The sequence below is a fragment of the Medicago sativa genome, chromosome 4 (assembly GCF_051527215.1).
Source record: "Medicago sativa cultivar Bolivia chromosome 4, Bolivia_mono, whole genome shotgun sequence".
NCBI classification, from domain to species: Eukaryota; Viridiplantae; Streptophyta; class Magnoliopsida; order Fabales; family Fabaceae; genus Medicago; species Medicago sativa.
In genome coordinates, this window is record NC_140752.1 from 82623601 (window position 1) to 82642154 (window position 18554).

The following is an 18554-nucleotide window of genomic DNA, read 5'->3' on the forward strand; positions in this document are numbered from 1 at the left end:
ACACATTGGGTAATATCTACATTTACCGTTCCCTTTCCCTACTAGAAAAATGAAATCTGTTTATAGAGATTCTTACTACTATAAGGACCTACAATTATTTTTATGGACACCTCTCATACCATCTTATTTTGGTTCTATCCTTTTTTTTTTTCTTTTCCAGCTGCAGCCACAGTGTATGTCAATTTAGATCTTTGTAAATCAATTTAGAGTTTTGAACATATCAAAACAAACTAATTCCTACCTTAGTTTTAGTTGTAATTTGGACACATTATGATTTTGTGCAATTTTGTTAGCACAAAAGTATCATACAATAGTTCTATGTATAGCTAAGATGACAAAAAATAACTATCAAGGTATTAATAGTATGTACGGTGGTTAGAGTTTCATAATTTACGATTTTTGTGCAAGTGCATTCAACCTTCAGATTATAGACTAGACACAAGATCATTGATAAGGTGGATCCAAGCACTTCCTAGCTATGTTATACACTCTGATACCAAGGGGCTCTAAAGTGCATACGATGTCATGAGAGAAAGTATGTGTCCCTAAAAAGTTGGGTGGTTCGGGGTTACAATAAACTTGTTCAATGAAGCAAGTGTCTATCTATATATGATAAAAGTGGGATGGCAATTATTCGAACAACGTATAAATGTGGTAATTCTATCATGCCCTGTATTGCAAAGATCGAATTGAATTCTATAAATGTGGTTATTCGAACCAAACTTAAATCAGAACATTTTAATTAGATTTTATAAACAACGAGGGAAGCTGGAACCGTAACATGCAACATGCTGTATTGCCTATACATATATGTAACACCATTTTATCTATTATGTCTCTAGCTTCTAACAATATTGACGATGTCCTATACTAGTCACAACTATTTTCATGACTATTCAAATGAGTTCCAAATCATAAGGCATAAATCAAAACAGAACAAGATAAAGGAATTTTTCACCTTTCCTACTGTATGTTCACTCATTCAACTTAAAATTACCAAAGTTTTTTTATCAATTTATACACACAACTATTTTCATGACTATTCAAATGAGTTCCAGATCATAAGACTTAAATCAAAACAGAACAAGATAAAGGAAATTTTCACTAATCAATTGAGGTTTATATTGTAGTCTCTAAGTTGAAGAAAGTCAATTAATTTAGTCACATTTGTTCAAATTTATCACTTTAATTTCGAATATCAATTACTAGCAGGGAGTCAAATACTAGCAGAATTCGAACAAAATGTTATTTTATGCAATCCTTAAACTAGAGGGATCACTTCAGAATAGTGAGTAAAATAGAATTCAGTGACATACTTGAATTGACAGTGAAGTAGTTTGTCTTATGTATGTCGATGTTTTCCACTCCAGCCAACAAAAACGCAACTTTAGTATCCTGTATAAAATAAAGTGTAAATCAAAAGCCTTCAGGATGTTTGTATCATTACAATAAGAATGAAAGCCTAAAGTCACTAGCTAACACGTGGACCACACATGGACCCTCCTAAATCGTCCATTCTGAACCCTAATCTGCTCAGAGTTGTCCAAACCAAGGTTTTCAAGGCCCTTAAACTCTAATTTTCTACCCTACAACCTCACATTCTAACTGAATTGTCCGAGTGTGTTTGCATATCCCTTTTTCTCTATAATAACAAAACAACTTATTCACAGAAACAATTATTCCTAAACAAAACTAGCAGAACAAAAGTGATTATTTTGCACATAAAGAACAGTGAAGGGATTTGGAATGAAGTTTTGAGAGTGAAGGGATTAAGACAGAACCTGGAATACCAACGTCGTAACCAATTTACACATGAAAAATCCTCAATTCTAAAACGCTAAAACAAGGAAGGAAAGAGAAATTGGAGAACCAATTGGCTTACCTTAGGTTCCGACGAGGGTGAGTAAAAAAGTGAGAAGGTCCGGCGAGAGTGATTGAGCTATGACGGAGGCCGCGGCGAGTGAGAAAGAGAGAGCAAGTGAGAGCGGCTTTTGGCCCGCGGCGAGTGAGAAAGAGAGAGCAAGTGAGAGCGGCTTTTGGCAATTGAGTGAGAAAGAGAGAGCTTTCAGTGATTGAGTGAGAAAGAAAGAGCAAGGAGTGCGATTGAGTGAGAAAGAAAGAAAGAGCAAGTGAGAGCTTTTAGTGATTCAGCAACGTGAACTTCTTTTAAAGAAAAAAATGTTTGTTTTTTTTTTTTGAGACATAAAAATAAAAATTTGTTTTTTTGTTTGTTACGGAAAAAAGGTCATATTCATATAACTATTTTTTTTGTCAAACATATAACTATTAATTAATTCCTTCAAAAAAAAAACTATTAATTAATCTCTTTATTAAAAAAAACTATTAATTTAATTAATGAATTTAATTAGTTTATTTATTTAATTAATTAATAAATAAAAATAGTGAAAGTTGATGATTCACCTATAAATAGAGGGAAAAATCCTTAGGTCCGGTGGTCAAGGGATCGACTTAAGAAAAAGACTTCTTAAGTCAATTGATCAACCTAGTGACTTAAGGAATTTATTAAAAAAGAATCTTTTCATTACTCTATCCATCTTAAGTCGGGTAAACTTATAACCGACTTAAGAAAGTTTAAAATAATTACGAAACTGCCACCGCGTCACTTCTTAAGACGGGTGGCAGAGCGAACCGACTTAAGCACGAATCTATAAAGTATTTTTTGTACTAGTGCTTAACCCCTGGCATATTCCCTCACTTTTTTCTGCAACTGTGCAGTCTGCTCTGACTGCTCTGACCGACTGATGTAAGGTCAAATCAGATCAAATTTATACCAGGGGCTTGCGAGGGGTTTAACCCCTGTCAAATGGTATATTATTTTTTAAAAAAAACATTTTATTTATTAAACCAGTTTTCTTATTAAATAATTAAATGTTTCAAAAATAATTTTAATTGATAAAAAAATCGTTTTTTTTAAAGTTGTTTTTGAAATTCAATTATTTGTTTCAAAAATCATTTTTAATAAATATAATTTATTTTAAAAAAATTATAATTATTTTTTAAAACACAATTAAATATAAATAATTTGAAATATCATCTAAATAACATCCAACATATATCATCATCAACAACTATCATTCTATATAACACTTGTAAAAAAAAAAAATCATTCTATATAACATTTATTTATTTAAATTTCAAATAAAAAAATCAGTATTTTTTTTTAGGGAAAATAAAAAAATCAGTATTATTTTCCTTAACAGTCGTATTATTTTCCCTAATAAATTAATTTCCTTAACAGCTTTTTTAACAAAACAATTCGAAAAAAAATCATAACAATATTATTTTCCTCTTGTAAATATCAATACTACTGATGCATCAAAATATTTATGAACAAGAAATAAAGATTCTCGGTTATTATCAACAGATACCAGATACATAGTAATATCACTTCACCCTCCTCAACACTAAAATGACAGATCTACTAACAAAACAACCCACCCATTAACAAAACCAGTCCATAGTATTTATCATCAAGATTAACACCACAAAACAATTCCTATCTAAGTTCAATCAATCCATTGTAAAACTTATCATCAAGATCAATTACATTATTCAACAAAAAATTACTAAAAAAACACAAATGAGATCTTTGGAGTGATCATGGGAACCTTGACAGCAACACCGATCAAGCTACTACTGGTGATGTAATTCCCCCTTCAAACAACCATTACAAAAACAACAGATTCGGAATAACAGAGAGAGAAAGAGATAAAATTTGCTGTTTAAGAGTAGAATGTATAGATGAAATAGAGGAGTAAATTTTTTCTAAGTCTTAAACAACTTTGCTAAAAAAAAAAGAGTCTTGAACAACTAGAATGAAACACGGCACCTGAATATATAGGCATGAAATAAACCAAGGCAAAAACGTGGGAAAATCCGTCGGACAAAATAGTCAAATCCTAGCCCGCTAGGTGACAAAACTTTGCAGAGATTCGGCCAGGCTTTATGCATGTGAGGGGCAGGCCTTGTGATAATCCCTCGTTTTTTCACTGTACACAGCCTGCAAAAGCTGTTCTTGTCAGCCAAATTTGAAAATTTGTTCCCGCTCACTTTAAGCCAGGGGCTTGTGGTTATTTGCCCTCGGTTTACCCCTGTCAAAATGTTTGTGGTCCCGGATTCCCCAATGTCCATTTCCCAGGGATTTTCCTTGGCTTAGGCTGTGGGATATTTCCCAGGGGTTACAAAATCCTTGGCAATATGTAATGTTTCTTGTAGTGCAGTAGGTCCTTTTTTTGGTAGTGATAGTACAGTAGGTCTCACTACATTGAAAATGATTTTTAAAATAAAAAGTAATGACAAAAGGAGAGAGAGAATTGCAAAAGTTGAAGACAAGAATTTTGTAAACAATATTGCCTTTAAATTTGCTAAGGTGTAAGATTATTTTAAGAAATGCTAGTGCTGAGTGTTTGATTGGAATCCAAATATACCCACTTCTCTTTGTATATATACTCCAATATTGAGCCACACTTTCAAGTTTCAACATCATCATCATTTTTTTTAAGCATTCACACCATCATCTTATTAGTCCAAAAAAAATATATCTTCTCTCTAATTTCTTGTCTCAAAACCAAATAGCAACACAGGTATATATCGTGAAGATGAAGGGAGTATGTAACTCATTGCAAGGACTAAAACCAGTCATGCTTATGGTGTTTGTGCAGATTGCATATGCTGCTTTGAATATCATATACAAGCTTATTATAAATGATGGGATGAGTATGAGGGTGGCCACTGCTTACCGCCTTATTTGTGCATCAGCTTTCACTATTCCTGTTGCTCTTATCTTTGACAGGTAATCATCCTCTTGCTGAAAATGTCAAATCCATACATTTTATTTTAAAATTAAAAAGAAAAAGAGAATGGAAGAAGTTATCATTAATTAAAGTAGTATTATCTTTTTGGTTTAAATATGTTTTTGGTCCCTATAAATATATCAACTTTTCGTTTTAGTCCCTCTAAAATTTTCCTTCAAGTTTTAGTCCCTATAAAATTTTCAATCTTTACATTTGGTCCCTCGTTTAAAGTAAAATCATATGTAAAATTCATATTTTTTAATAAAATTTTGCAGAAAAATGTATAATATTATAACGATCTCTCCCAAAAAAATTTAGAATTTTTTACCAAAACATGAATTAAATATGAATTTTTATATTTTTAAAGGTAAAAAATTCATATTTAATTCATGTTTTGTTAAAAAATTCTAATTTTTTTTTGGAGTGATTTTTACAATATTCCATAAATTTCTGCACAATTTCATTAAAAAATACAAAAATTTACTTAAAAATAGGGACTAAAAGTAAAGATTGAAAATTTTATAGGGACTAAAAGTTGAAGGAAAATTTTAGAGAGACTAAAACGAAAAATTGGTATATTTATAGGGACCAAAAACATATTTAACCCTATCTTTTTTGGCCTTTTCAAAATAGCATTAGTTAAAGTAGGAGCAATGCAATTTCTCGCGAGAGTTTTGTTTCCAAAAGATTCACGAATTGATGTTTTTTTCCCATAAAGTAGACAATATTCTTGAAGAATTCTTGATGTTATTTTTCTAGAGATATAGCATTGCTCATATTGAAAAGGGAAATGCTAGATAATGCAAAATGAATGTTCGTGAAATTAAGTGAATGCGTTGGCAACTTTTTATCCATTAAATTTTATAAAATTGTTTGATTAACTGCTATATAAAAAAAGTCCATAAAACAATATAAACTTCATCTATATGTCGATTAACCTATGCTAAAAGTGGTAGTGATGTGAGATCAAAGTGAAATATGTGACATATTTTGTTACGTGTCATGTTATAGCTTTTAAGAGCACGACCTAATGAGTAATGACTAGACCATTATGAATAATGTTATCACAATTTTGTAGATGAATTTACCAATCCTCAAAGTAACACAAGACTCGTGCTTTAGATTAACTGGGCAAAAATTGTTTTTCCTTTTTTATGCTATGCAGGTGGAAAAGACCAAAGATTACTTGGAAGGTGCTTTTTTTGGCATTCCTATGTGGGTTGTTTGGGTATGCTACTTTTCTTTAGCTTTTCTTGCATCGGTAACTTTTCCTTTTCGAGTAAGTATAATAGATTTCGTGGTAACTTCCGTGCCTTATATTCTAAAATGAACGTTTATATTTAAGGACATACTATATTTTGGCTTAATTACTCTTTTGGTCCCTTAACTTATTTTTTGGTTTCGTTTTGGTCCTTTAACTATTAAAAGTTTCGTTTTGGTCCCTTAACTTACTTTTTGGTTTCGTTTTGGTCCCTTAACTATTAAAAGTTTCGTTTTGGTCCCTTAACTTATTTTTTTTTCGTTTTGGTCCCTTAACTTATTTTTTGGTTTTGTTTTGGTCTCTTAACTCTAATACATTCATCTTAACATAAAGGACCAAAGTAGTTGACGGTGGAAGAGTTAAGGGACCAAAACGAAACCAAAAAATAAGTTAAGGGACCAAAACGAAACTTTTAATAGTTAAGTGACCAAAACGAAACCAAAAAGTAAGTTAAGGGACCAAAACAAAACTTTTAATAGTTAAGGGACCAAAACGAAACAAAAAATAAGTTAAGGGACCAAAAGAGTAATTAAGCCCTATATTTTTACTCTAAAAGTTACCTTGACATGAGCACATTGCATAAAAAAGGCACAAAATAATATAACACAATTCATAAATATTACGTTAAAATCTGAGCACTCAACGAAATATTTGATTGTTTTTTTTTTGTGTTTTTTTAAAAAAAAAATGGGAAGAGAATTTTCTTTACTAATATATGTGACACTAAAAGCCATTTTGCAAACCATCTCTAGAGTATTTGAACTAAATTACAAAGCTAAACTCTTGCACCAAGTTAAGTAAACTTTGTTCTACAATTATAAGAAATGACAACCTATTTCGCTTTTTGGAAAAGCACAAAGATATGTTTTCTAGTTAATAAATAATTTCGTTTATTGTCGACAGCCTATTTCGTACGTGTAAGGAACATGAAGATATATGTGCTTTATTTTTTTTCTAATGGATCAAAACAAGATGTCTGTTATTGTTTTATCTTTTGTAAAGATACTAATATACTACTAGTCACGTAAAATTTCAGGGGAAGTTTATTCATAAACCTTTATGCCGAGGGCATGGCTTTAACCTCAGCAACATTTATGTTGGCTATGTTCAACCTTACTCCGGGTATTACCTTCATCATGGCAATATTATTTAGGTACTCACTCTATACTCGTTATACTTTTCTTGTTTTCAAAAATCTGTTATTTAAAATAAAAAATAAGTTAACCAAAACAACATGGTTAGATAGCTCATCTTATTTTAGTCAAAAAATAAAGAGGTGAAGAAAAATTAATCTAACCACTAATTACTAATATTTTTCTTACAGTTTCAAACTAAAGGGTCCAATTAATTTGCAAATATGCTTTTATAACTTTTTCTCATTGGTTAGATAATTACCCACAATTTTTTAAAAGTGGTCTAAGAAAAACCCAATCAAAATTAAAACGATTTACCAGCAAATGGCTTATGGATTCAACGACTAAATATGCGTATTTATTTGTTGTTCAATCCATTTTAAAATGAAAAAAGAATATATCTTGAGCATAATTAGGTCTACATAATTAAAATGCCAAAAGATAATTAAAATACAAATATAATAAGTATTACAATAGAAACTGTATAGTCAATTCTTTAAAAATATAAAATAAAATATCATTTTCAATTTAAAACTTTCTCTTTTGTTTTTTTAACAAATGCCTCAGAAGCATCAGTTATCATGATCCAAAAAATATAATCAAATTGTACATTAATGGGTTTCAATTTTTTTAACAACTACACATTCCTAGCCCTGAGGTTAAATTTTAAATAAAACTAGAATGCATTAAAAAAGGAAACACTTTGTTGGAACATTGGCGTGAAGTTGAAAGAAAATTGGAAGGTTGGAAAATTAAACATAAGGTAACGAGGGTTTGATCTAATGTTGTATGAATTAAAAAAATAGTGTTGATGTCCTACATAAAATAGACCACACACATTAGTAGTATATAAGTTGTGGTATTTTAGAATTCAACTAAGCTCCTTATCTTTACTCGATTTATATCTAATTTGTTTGTTTCCTCTAGTTTTGTGGGCTAGTTTCTTTTGATCTTATGCACAAAAGTTGTTGAACTGGTTAGTGGGTTAGTTTCTTTTTTTATCTCATCCACAAGAGTAACTGTTGCCCCAATGTTAGCTAAATTCAGTTATAAAGTGTTTATATAAATAGAGTACTCTACTCAATTCATAAATCACACCAAAAAGTTTTGTTGAGTTATCGATAACTCTTTTTCTCTTCTCCTTCTTTTGTTGATGCATCTTTGAGACATAACTCAATTGGTAAAGACATAATGTATGCAAGGTCTGGGGTTCAAACCCCGACAGCCAAAAAAAATAAAAAAAAACTAAGTCTAACTAAATACATCAAGAAGTTGCTAACCGAGCCAAGTGAAATAATATCCAACTTTGCTTTTTTACCATTCACCAAACAGTAAAGCTTTTCGTCGCTTCATTACTCAAGTTGTTGGCTTCTAAACAGTAACAGTCTTTACTAGTGGCGGATCTTGAATATTTTTTGGTGGAAACTAAAAAATAGTTGATATATTTTGACTAAAGAAAAATATTACATACTGATTTTTACAAAACACACAACTATAATGACAAAATAATGTGTTCATGAGCAAATGGTAAAGCTTCCATCCAAATACAGCGACTTTTGATGGTATTATGCAAGGCCAAAGCCAATGTACTATCTGCAAAAACATGCTATCAAAACCAGATTGCAGCAAAAAAAATATAGCAAGGCTTTACTTTGAAAACTAGTTATTCGTTTATGCTTTATTTTTTACAACACATATGTATGCTTTTGATTTTCCATAGATTGGAAAAACTGAATTGGAGTCTAGCAGAAGGAAAGGCTAAAGTGATGGGAACAGTAATTGGAATTAGTGGTGCGATGCTGATGACATTTTACAATGGAGCGGAAATCAATATTGGTTCATCAAATATCAACCTTTTGCATGCACATCAGAACCAAAATGGGCATATGGAACCACAACATGTAGACTTTAGTAATAAACTATTGGGCGTTCTATGTGCTATAGGAAGCAGCTGCTTTTTTTCTCTATGGTTTATCATTCAGGTTAGCTTATATATATGGTCATGCTAACAAGTGCCCTAAGATCATGCAAATTAATTTTACCTAAGTTTAAAAATGCAAATGTCGCCAACAAATTTCAAGAGTTTTAGTCCCTACAATTTTTTTTTTTTTGACAAAAAGTCCCTACAAATTTAATCTTTAACAAGCATAACCTATCTTTTATATATATCAAAGTTTTTTTTTTTGGCAATCTTTTATATATCAAATTTATTATATGAATATGTATGTTGTTTCATTGTTTTGTCTGTCATGGGCAGTGATGAGTCCATTCACTTTGTGCAGGCTAAAATGAATAAAGAATATCCAAGCCATCATTCAAGCTCAGCTTTGATGTACTCAATGGGAGCAATACAAGCCATTGTTTTTGCTCTTTGTGTTGAGAAGGATTGGACCCAATGGAAGCTTGGTTACAATATCAGGCTTCTCATGGTAGCTTATTCGGTATGCTCAAGTAAAGGTTTAAATATGCGCTTGGTCTACCTAAATATATTGTATTTTGTTTTTTAGTTCATGTTTTTTTTATGAGATCCAAAGGTAAATATATGGGTTAAATATGTTTTTGGTCCTTATAAAATTGAGAATTTCTAAATTTAATCCTTACTTAATTTTAATAGCTTTTTTAATCCCTACAAAAAAAAATTTACTTATAGTTTTAGTCCCTGCTAAAACAAAATTTGTTTAATTATCCTTAAACTCTAAAAATTTTTAACAATTTTTTTTATACAAGTTTAGAACACTATGAAAGGTTCATTCACTAAAATCTAATTTTTTTTTAACATGAAATAAATTAAATATGAATTTTTTTAAACGACAAAAGTTTAAGATAAAAGTAACAAAAATATGGACGTAGAAATCACATTTTTGCAATATTTTTTTCGAAGGAACTTTTAATAACGTTCTTAACACACCCTGTAAAAAATTGTTGAAAAGATTAAGAGTTTAAGCATAAATTAATCAAATTTGGATTGAGTAAAGACTAATATTGAGTGCAGAAATTTTTTATAATGACTAAAAAAAACTATTAAAATTAAGTAAGGGCTAAACTTAGAAGGTCACAATTTTATAGGGACCAAAAACATATTTAACCCTAAATATATTAAGAGAAAGTAGGAGATCAACTAAGCGCAAGATGTACCTAAAAATGACTAAAAAAATGTATCAAATAACCGAATAAAAAAAAAACAAGAAGACGAAACAATATTACAAAGTGGACAATCCTATAAAGGCAGAAGGATTCGTCCACCAAGAATGAAAGTCGATATAGAAGTTAGGCCTATGAGCCTTCAGCCACCACCAAGAATGAAGTCTTACCTTGTCAAGCAGCCAACCAATGGGTGACTGTTTTTTTGAAAAATCGGCATGTTTTGTTCCTTCCAAATGATTCATATAGAAGCTAACCAGATAACTTGAAGATAATGACAAATTTCATTTCTGAAAAAGGTGAGCCCCTAAATTGAAATGCATTCAAACATATATATCAAAGGGAAGCACACTAAATACCCCCTGCCAATGCAAAATAGACGACCAGACGCATCCAAAAAGATGACACTTCAAAAAAAAGATTATTAATTGTTTCATGTTTGCCACAACCCCAAGAGCACTCCAAAGCCCTTGAATGTAAAGTGCAACAAACCAAGTTGTCTTGTGTCGGGATCCTTTTATTCAGCAACCGCCACACAAATAAGGAAACTTTGAGAGACAATGCCTTATTCCAAATGATGTCCATGAAAGGAGGATGAACAAATTGTAGACTCTTTTTACTGTATAACCATGTTAAGTATCATATTTCCAAAACTAATTATCTGCAATAGAAGCTAGCAAAACAATAATAGCCAACAAAGAACAACTCTCCTCTAAAAGATCCTCCTCGAAAACAAATATTCTCTTCCTCCAACGACATCCATGACCCTCAACCCCCCACTCTAGCCTCCTCATTTCAGCAACTGAGATATTCTTATCAATATGAATATCAAACTTCATATTGAACTTTAAACATAACAAAACTCCAACAAACCAAGGATTGTTCCAAAAGGAGGAACTTCCGCCATCACCAACTCGACGCCCCACACCCTCCTCAAACCAGCCACCCTCAAGAACCCCAACATCCTCTCTCACATCACATAAATCTTTCCACCACCCAGACGCCTTTGACCCACCCCGTGTAACACTACCTTATTCTTCCCCATACTTGGATGCTAACATTTTATACCAAAATCCTCCTTTAACACCAAGTAATCTCCAACACCACTTTCTTGACAACGCCATTATAAATTCTCTAATTTTCAGAACACCTTTGCCCTCGCGACTCCTTCTTAGAGCACACCTAACCTCGGAGAATCCAATTAATTTTTTAAGGTATTCAATTCGCGAAATTTTTTATTTTGCTTTTTTTTAGTACTATTATTTTGCTTTTTAGTTCATGTAAATTTATTATTTTGCTTTTTGTTTTCATGTAAGTTCATAATATTTTGCTCTTTTCCTGCAAATACACAATGAAATGTTGTTTAATCTAAATGAATGTTGATGTAGGGAATTGTAATCTCTGGAATAACTGTTATTGTTGTAGCTTGGTGCATAAAGATGAGAGGCCCTCTCTTTGCCTCTGTTTTCTATCCTCTTCAACTTTTACTTGTGGCAATCTCTGCTTATTTGTTGTTGGATGAGAAGTTATATCTAGGAAGGTATGTTATAACTGTCAATTGCCTTGAAAATATACTGCTATAATATAGTTTCTTCGTTTTCTAACCTTTCATATCAATGATACATGATTTGATTTGATATAATTTGGTTATATATTATATAGTATTCTTGGAGCAGCGTTGATCGTGTGCGGCCTTTATATGGTGCTTTGGAGTAAGAACAAAGAAATGAAAGAAAAAGTTCAGGTTATGAGCATGGCTGCCGGTCCAACATATTCTGAGGCATAAAACGAAAATTAAAGTGATGTTTTTTGTGTAATAAAACATTAGTCTATTGGAGTCCGGAATTGAACTTGAGACCACTTTTGTCACTCAACTTCTTGACTCTCTCATACAGACCAGGCAGCCACCAAGCCAACCTTTAATCTCCATAAATGTTGGTTTATTATTATTTTATAAATATAATATAATGACATAATCCAAACTAGGTAGGTAACCAGACTTGGAATTTTATGACCAATTCAGGAAGTTTTATCACTAGACCATTCAAAACTAGATATTTTCAAGAAGTGACCTTCTTGAATCAAACATGCACACTTGGATCAAGCCCTTGACAATCTTACTGTCTCAGAGATGCAAGTTGACAGAAACTTGTGGGACTTTAATTTGATATGGGGTCTAGTTGGTAACGAAGCAGGTGAAGATATCACAAACACCTCTACTTGAATCTGTCCAAGAGGATAAAATCATTTGGAAATTTAAGAATGTCCACCAATCAGTAAAGAGTGCTCACATATTTTGTATTGACAAGGCTATGGATACAAGTCATTTCCAAGTAGATGGAAATTGTAACATTTAGCACGCCAAAATTCCGCCAAAAGTTAAACATTTCCTATGGCGTATTTCCTACTCGAGGAGAACAGTACATGTGCTGTGTAGTGTAGGAGCAACTTGCAATGTTGGCGAGCATTGGGAATGTGGACTGCAGTGCAGCAGGAGCTGCTACTAGGCAGGTCCACCACAGAAATTTTGTTCTGCATTATGCAGCATTTTAGCACACAGCAGATTTGTATATTCATGGTCGCTTTGTTGAGTATTTAGAAGCAAAGGAACAATAAGATTTGGAAGAATGACTCATAATCTAGAGAAGTCGTATGAGACTGTGGTTTAACTTTTCTTGCGCGTTTGAAAAATGTCCAAGAAATCAGAATTTCCACCACTGTATAGCAGCACGTACACGACCACCCTCAGTTTGGTCAAAACCTCAATTAGGTACATACAAGTTCAATGTTGATGTCTCGTTCTCTCATGACCATAATAAGGTGGGAATTGGTGTTTGTGACGAACAAGGGCGCTTTGTTCTTTGCTGAAACAGAATGGATTGAACCTCTTATGAAAGTTGATATTGGTGAGGCTCTTAGTTACTATCGGTGTTGATTTAGGTTAATGATTTGCAACTAAATAATGTGGATTTTGAGCTCGATTCAAAGCGCATAGTTGACGACTTTCACAACAACAAAAGCCGTGTTCCGCAGTTCGGTGCTATTATTGAAGATTGTAGACGTCTTTTTTCTATTATGTGTAAAAGTTGTCATGTTGAGTTCGTTAAGAGAAAACCTAATAAGGTTGCACATGCTTTTGCAAATATGGCCACTTCTCTAGCTAGTTTCTATCTTTTTGAAATTTCAACATGTATTCGCAACATTATTATCAATGGAATGTTATAAATCTTTTACCTTAAAAAAATAAAAACACTACTATAGTATAAACTAGTGGATTGTTCATGCAAAACCACTAGTTCCAAAAGCGGGAGCAGATGCCCTTCTAAATCACGCAAAACCATACAAAGACAATATGTAAAGTAGTGTTTTTACTTTGTCCGTCCACTAAGGGTTTTAACCATATGACATCTACTAGTGACAATGAATATATCCAAAGGCTAGCACAAACAACTTTATCAACGAATCTTCTCTCAAGCACTATAAAATGAACTTCACCGTTGAAATGAGTCGACGAACTTATAAATATTGAGAGAAAATCATATGGGTGTCAATCAAGTAGAACATACCTTTTGAGAAGCCGTTGAACAAGAAATATATAATCTATTTGTGGATCTTCTCTTCTTTGAGACTTATTTCTTGTATTGTATATTGGTCTTGATTATTTTATCCTCTCTTTTGAGATTTCATTTGAGAAAAAATTGGTGGAAGTCAAACATAAACTTATTCTATAACTCGTCTGGCAGGGACAAATTGTTTTCTTTAAGGCACAGCCGGATTAGAGAAGACTAGAATAGACTCTAGTGGTTTTACTGAGTATTTGTGGTAGTTGGCCGGATCAGAGAATGGTTTCTTGTACTCAGGTTGATTGTAGGGAATTAAATCCTTTATGAGCAAAGGCAAAATCTTTCACATGTGAAGGATTAGAAATATCAACAAGTTGAGCTGTGAAAATTGTGTTTTTTTTTTTCCCTCTCTCTACCTATTTTTGTGCTATAATTTTGATTTTGTCAACTTTGTTTTAAGAACTATTTTCGTCAAAAGAAAGAAATGTTTTTGAAAATAATTTCTAAAACTAGTTTTTTAATAATCAACACAATTCAAACTCATGTTTTCTTGTGTTCCTATTACACCTTCAATTGGCATTAGTGTTCGGTCTCTTATTAAACCCTTTTGGTAATGAATATGTTAAAGCTTTCGTCAATCTCCACCACCGTTCAGGGCCGAACATTGGGGTGTGCAAGGAGCTCAATGGAACTGGGTCTCCCTAAGGTATGGGCCTCAAAAAAAAAATTATAGCCCAGTAGTACTACTAAGTACTACCCCACTAAAAAAAAAAATCTTATTCTCTTTCTCTCTGATACCACGTGTTCCATCACCATCACTTCATCGGACTTTTCTTTTCTTCTTCCCCGATTTGATTTCATTTTCCTCTTCTGTTGTCTTGTTTTACGCCTATTAGAATTGAGTCCTCTTGCTTTTAGTGTTAGGTGGATGTTTTTTTGGGAGGGTGGTTTGAAGTTCCTCACCTTTGGGTGTATTGCATATATACGGCACCTTGTATTTATCTTTTAAAAAATTTAAATAGAACATTATTCTTATAAAAATAATACGTTTTTATTTTATTACGAGCCTCTTTTCACTTACAGAGCCGGGCCTCTGGATTCGTAGGAACGGCCCTGCCACCATTCAAGACATTATCTCTAATAGAGGTTGAAGGTCACTAAGAGTATATTGGACATCAGTGAGTGTGGCAACAATGTCACGACTAAGGAGACATGGGATTCATTGTCTCTAATAGAAGTTGAAAGTTAGTACCATTCAAGAAGCTAGGATCTTAATACGTTAATGTCTAAAGATTTTGGATAAGGATGTGATGATCAACTAACTTGTATAATTATTCTTGATCCAATGTAGATGATTCCCCAATAAAATCATTTCTCAATGATATTTCCTTTTTTTCTCTCGAGTGATTACTTCAATAATCTTATATTTCTCATCAAATATTATTTAATATAGTATAGATAAAATTATTAAATTATATAATTTAATTCTTGACGGTTTAATTGTGGTTCAACCACAATTCAACCATCAAACCATGAACTGGTTCTTTTTCCGGTTCAAGCACCGGTTCAATTTTTAAAACAATGATATATAAACTCGAATGTTGTGCTACACTTTCCATTCCTTCGTAGTCTTCTCTTTATTTTCTTGAGTCTCAAAACCCAATAGCAGCACAATCTTGAAGATGAAGGGGGTATACAATTCATTGCAAGCACTAAAACCAATCATTCTAATGTTGTTTGTGCAGATTGCATATGCTGCTGTGAATATCATGTACAAGCTCGTTATAAATGATGGAATGAGCATGAGGGTGGCTTCTGCCTACCGCCTCACTTTTGCATCAGCTTTCACTATTCCTCTTGCTTTTATCTTTGATAGGTTCATTTTTCTTCATCACTTCTTATTGTTTATGTTTACGCCACTTTGGCTTGATTGAGAATGATAATTATTTTGTTCATTCATTGAAGATTCTATATATGAAAATGTCAAATTAAAAATTTAATATACAGTATCATTTGAATTTATATATTTTTTTGGATTTAAAGTATTTCTTATAATTTTGAGATGATTTGTTAGAACAATTGTGTCTTTAAAAGCACTTCCATATATCTTTTGTATAAAAATAATTTGTGTGATAAAATGAGTTAGGATCAACTGACACTTAGCATTGCAACTTTAATGGTTGGATTTGGAAAATTTCATTGGGACTCTAAGGGGTGTCAACTTACTTGGGATGTTTATAATCTTTTTGAAGTCATTACACAATTGATTTAGCAACAAAAAAAAAAACTATTTTAAAAGTTGGATTTGTCAAATTAATATTCTACACAAATTTACTATCGATGTGTAACTTTGCTAAGTTTGACATCTGATGTACATCTCAAAATATTTTTCAGTAATTTTGTTTTAAACAAAACAAGCATTTACTCACATTTAATATCTTGTAAGATGTACGTAGTCCTGTAATTTCATTGTAGAAATAGTTTTTATATACATATTTTAGTATGAAGTGAAACGATCCAAATATGGTGAAGGCTGGAGAAATATGAATTATAGCCCTTGGGATTATAATTGAGCTTATTTGGTGAAAAGAAGTATTATAATGACAAAAAAAACGTCATTAAATCCTCTTCATTTTTTACCCAATTAAATTCTCTTCATAAAAAATGTCACTTTCTTGAAATTATTACATATTAAATCATATTTGCCTTTTCTTTTGTTATGTAGTAAGAGTACTAGACCAAAGATAACTTGGAAGGTTCTTTTTCTTGCATTTCTATGTGGATTGTTTGGGTACGCTACCTGAATTCCTCACCTGTTCCTCCAAATAATATTTTCGGACATATATTGGTATATAGTAAATAATTAAAGATACTAATATGGTTATGTAATGTTGCAGGGGAAGTTTATTTCTAAACCTTTATGGCGTTGCCCTAGATTTGACTTCAGCAACGTTTATGTTGTCCATGTCCAACCTTATTCCAGGAATTACCTTCATCATGGCCATATCAGCCAGGTATACCACACTCAAGCTACACCCTCACTTTACATTAATTTAGAATTTAATTTATTATGTAACAATAAAGTAAAAATAAAATACTTATATCCAATTATATATCATTATTTATGTAGTTACTTGTATAAATATCTTTGGAAGTATACTATATATGGCATGACATAATTTATTATTTATGATAAAATACTTTCAATTTGTCATAGATTGGAAAAGCTAAATTGGGGATTAGTAGAGGGAAAGGCCAAAGTAATAGGAACAGTAATTGGCATTGGTGGGGCAATGCTTATGATATTTTACAAAGGAGTGGAAATTAATATTTGGTCTTCCAATACCAGCCTTATGCACCAACATAGGAACCAAAATGGGCTTATGGATCCAAAACATAGGGACTTCAGTAATAATCTATTGGGTGTTCCATGTGCAATAGCAAGCGTTTGCTCTTTTTCTTTATGGTTAATCATCCAGGTTAGCTTAATTAGTTATATCCATATTCCTTATGTGGCCAAATATTTTTTGTGAATATGATGTTTGGAGTTCACAGGCTAAGTTGAATGAAGAATATCCATGCCATCATTCATGCTCAGCATTGATGTGCTCAATGGGAGCAGTTCAGGCCATTGTTATTGCTCTTTGTGTCGATCGGGATTGGATGGAATGGAGACTGGGTTACGATATCAGGCTTCTCACTATGGCTTATTCGGTATGCTCGTACAAATTTAAGAATTTAATTCATATACATTGTTAGTCAATGCATGTGCCGTAAATGCTCAACATGAACTATTTTGTTTACGAAAACTGTTGTTATTGAAGTTGTTAAATATATGTGAATGTTAATGCAGGGTATTGTGGTCTCTGGATTAGTGGTTATTGTTATTTCTTGGTGTATAAGGATGAGGGGTCCTCTATTTGTGTCTGTTTTCAATCCTCTTCAACTTTTACTTGTGGCTGTCTTTGCCTATTTGTTCTTGGATGAGAAGTTATATTTCGGAAGGTATAGTATAAATCTTACTTACCCTAAACATATGTTGACAAACCCTAAACATATCTTATTCAAGGGTTTATCGTTTTATTTGCATGCACGATGCATAATTTGATTTGATATAGTTTGGTTGTATAGTGTTTTTGGAGCAGTGTTGATTGTGTGCGGCCTATATGCGGTGCTTTGGAGTAAGGGCATAGAAATGAAAAAAAAGACTCGATTATTATCATTAAAAAACAACATCGAGCATGAAGCAGTAGAGCTTGTTCTGTCTAATCCTGACAAGTGCATCCACAGCAACAAGACTCAAACCAATGCTATTGAGAATGTTACCATCGGTCTGATTATTTATTGAAAAATAAATGGCGTGAAGAATATGAAATTCAAATCAATGGAAAAAAAAATTAAATTAACAGCTGATTAGGTGTTTGTTATTCTAACCAATCTGTGCCTACACAATCAAGTAAAAATACTATTGCTCAAAAACAAACAAAAAATCAAGTAGATAATAATTAACAGCTGATTAGGTGTTTGTTATGCTAAAAGATAAGGTGATGTGTATATAATTTGATTGGCAAACTGCAAAAGGATGATAATGTCAAGCATTCAAATAGAAAGCATGTTACTTGCTTGTTTCTTTTAATATAGC

The 18554-nt window shown here is 32.1% G+C and overlaps 2 protein-coding genes across 6 annotated transcripts; both read left to right on the plus strand.

The window, feature by feature from the left end:
- The first annotated feature begins 4492 nt into the window (after positions 1-4492).
- On the plus strand, positions 4493-13599 carry LOC146932732 (WAT1-related protein At1g68170-like). Of its 4 annotated transcripts, XM_085704462.1 has the most exons (8): positions 4493-4604; positions 4683-4813; positions 5980-6042; positions 7112-7228; positions 8929-9190; positions 9491-9649; positions 11738-11889; positions 12012-13599. In XM_085704462.1, the coding sequence occupies exons 2-8, from the start codon at positions 4734-4736 to the stop codon at positions 12133-12135; spliced, it is 957 nt and encodes a 318-aa protein (XP_085560588.1). In that variant the 5' UTR covers positions 4493-4604; positions 4683-4733; the 3' UTR covers positions 12136-13599. The 4 variants fall into 4 exon arrangements, 3 of the variants coding, with proteins under 3 accessions (XP_085560588.1, XP_085560587.1, XP_085560589.1); XR_015007228.1 differs by having other exon boundaries at positions 4493-4813; positions 9491-11563; positions 12012-13492; XM_085704461.1 differs by having other exon boundaries at positions 4493-4813.
- Positions 13600-15525: 1926 nt separating this feature from the next.
- On the plus strand, positions 15526-18548 carry LOC146932733 (WAT1-related protein At1g25270-like). Of its 2 annotated transcripts, XR_015007229.1 has the most exons (8): positions 15526-15788; positions 16638-16703; positions 16810-16926; positions 17130-17391; positions 17468-17626; positions 17766-17917; positions 18044-18344; positions 18377-18548. XR_015007229.1 is itself a non-coding variant. In XM_085704465.1 (7 exons), exons 1-7 carry the CDS (start codon positions 15595-15597, stop codon positions 18258-18260), a joined length of 1167 nt encoding a protein of 388 aa, XP_085560591.1. In that variant the 5' UTR covers positions 15526-15594; the 3' UTR covers positions 18261-18548. The 2 variants fall into 2 exon arrangements, 1 of the variants encoding a protein (XP_085560591.1); XM_085704465.1 differs by having other exon boundaries at positions 18044-18548.
- Positions 18549-18554: the final 6 nt, after the last annotated feature.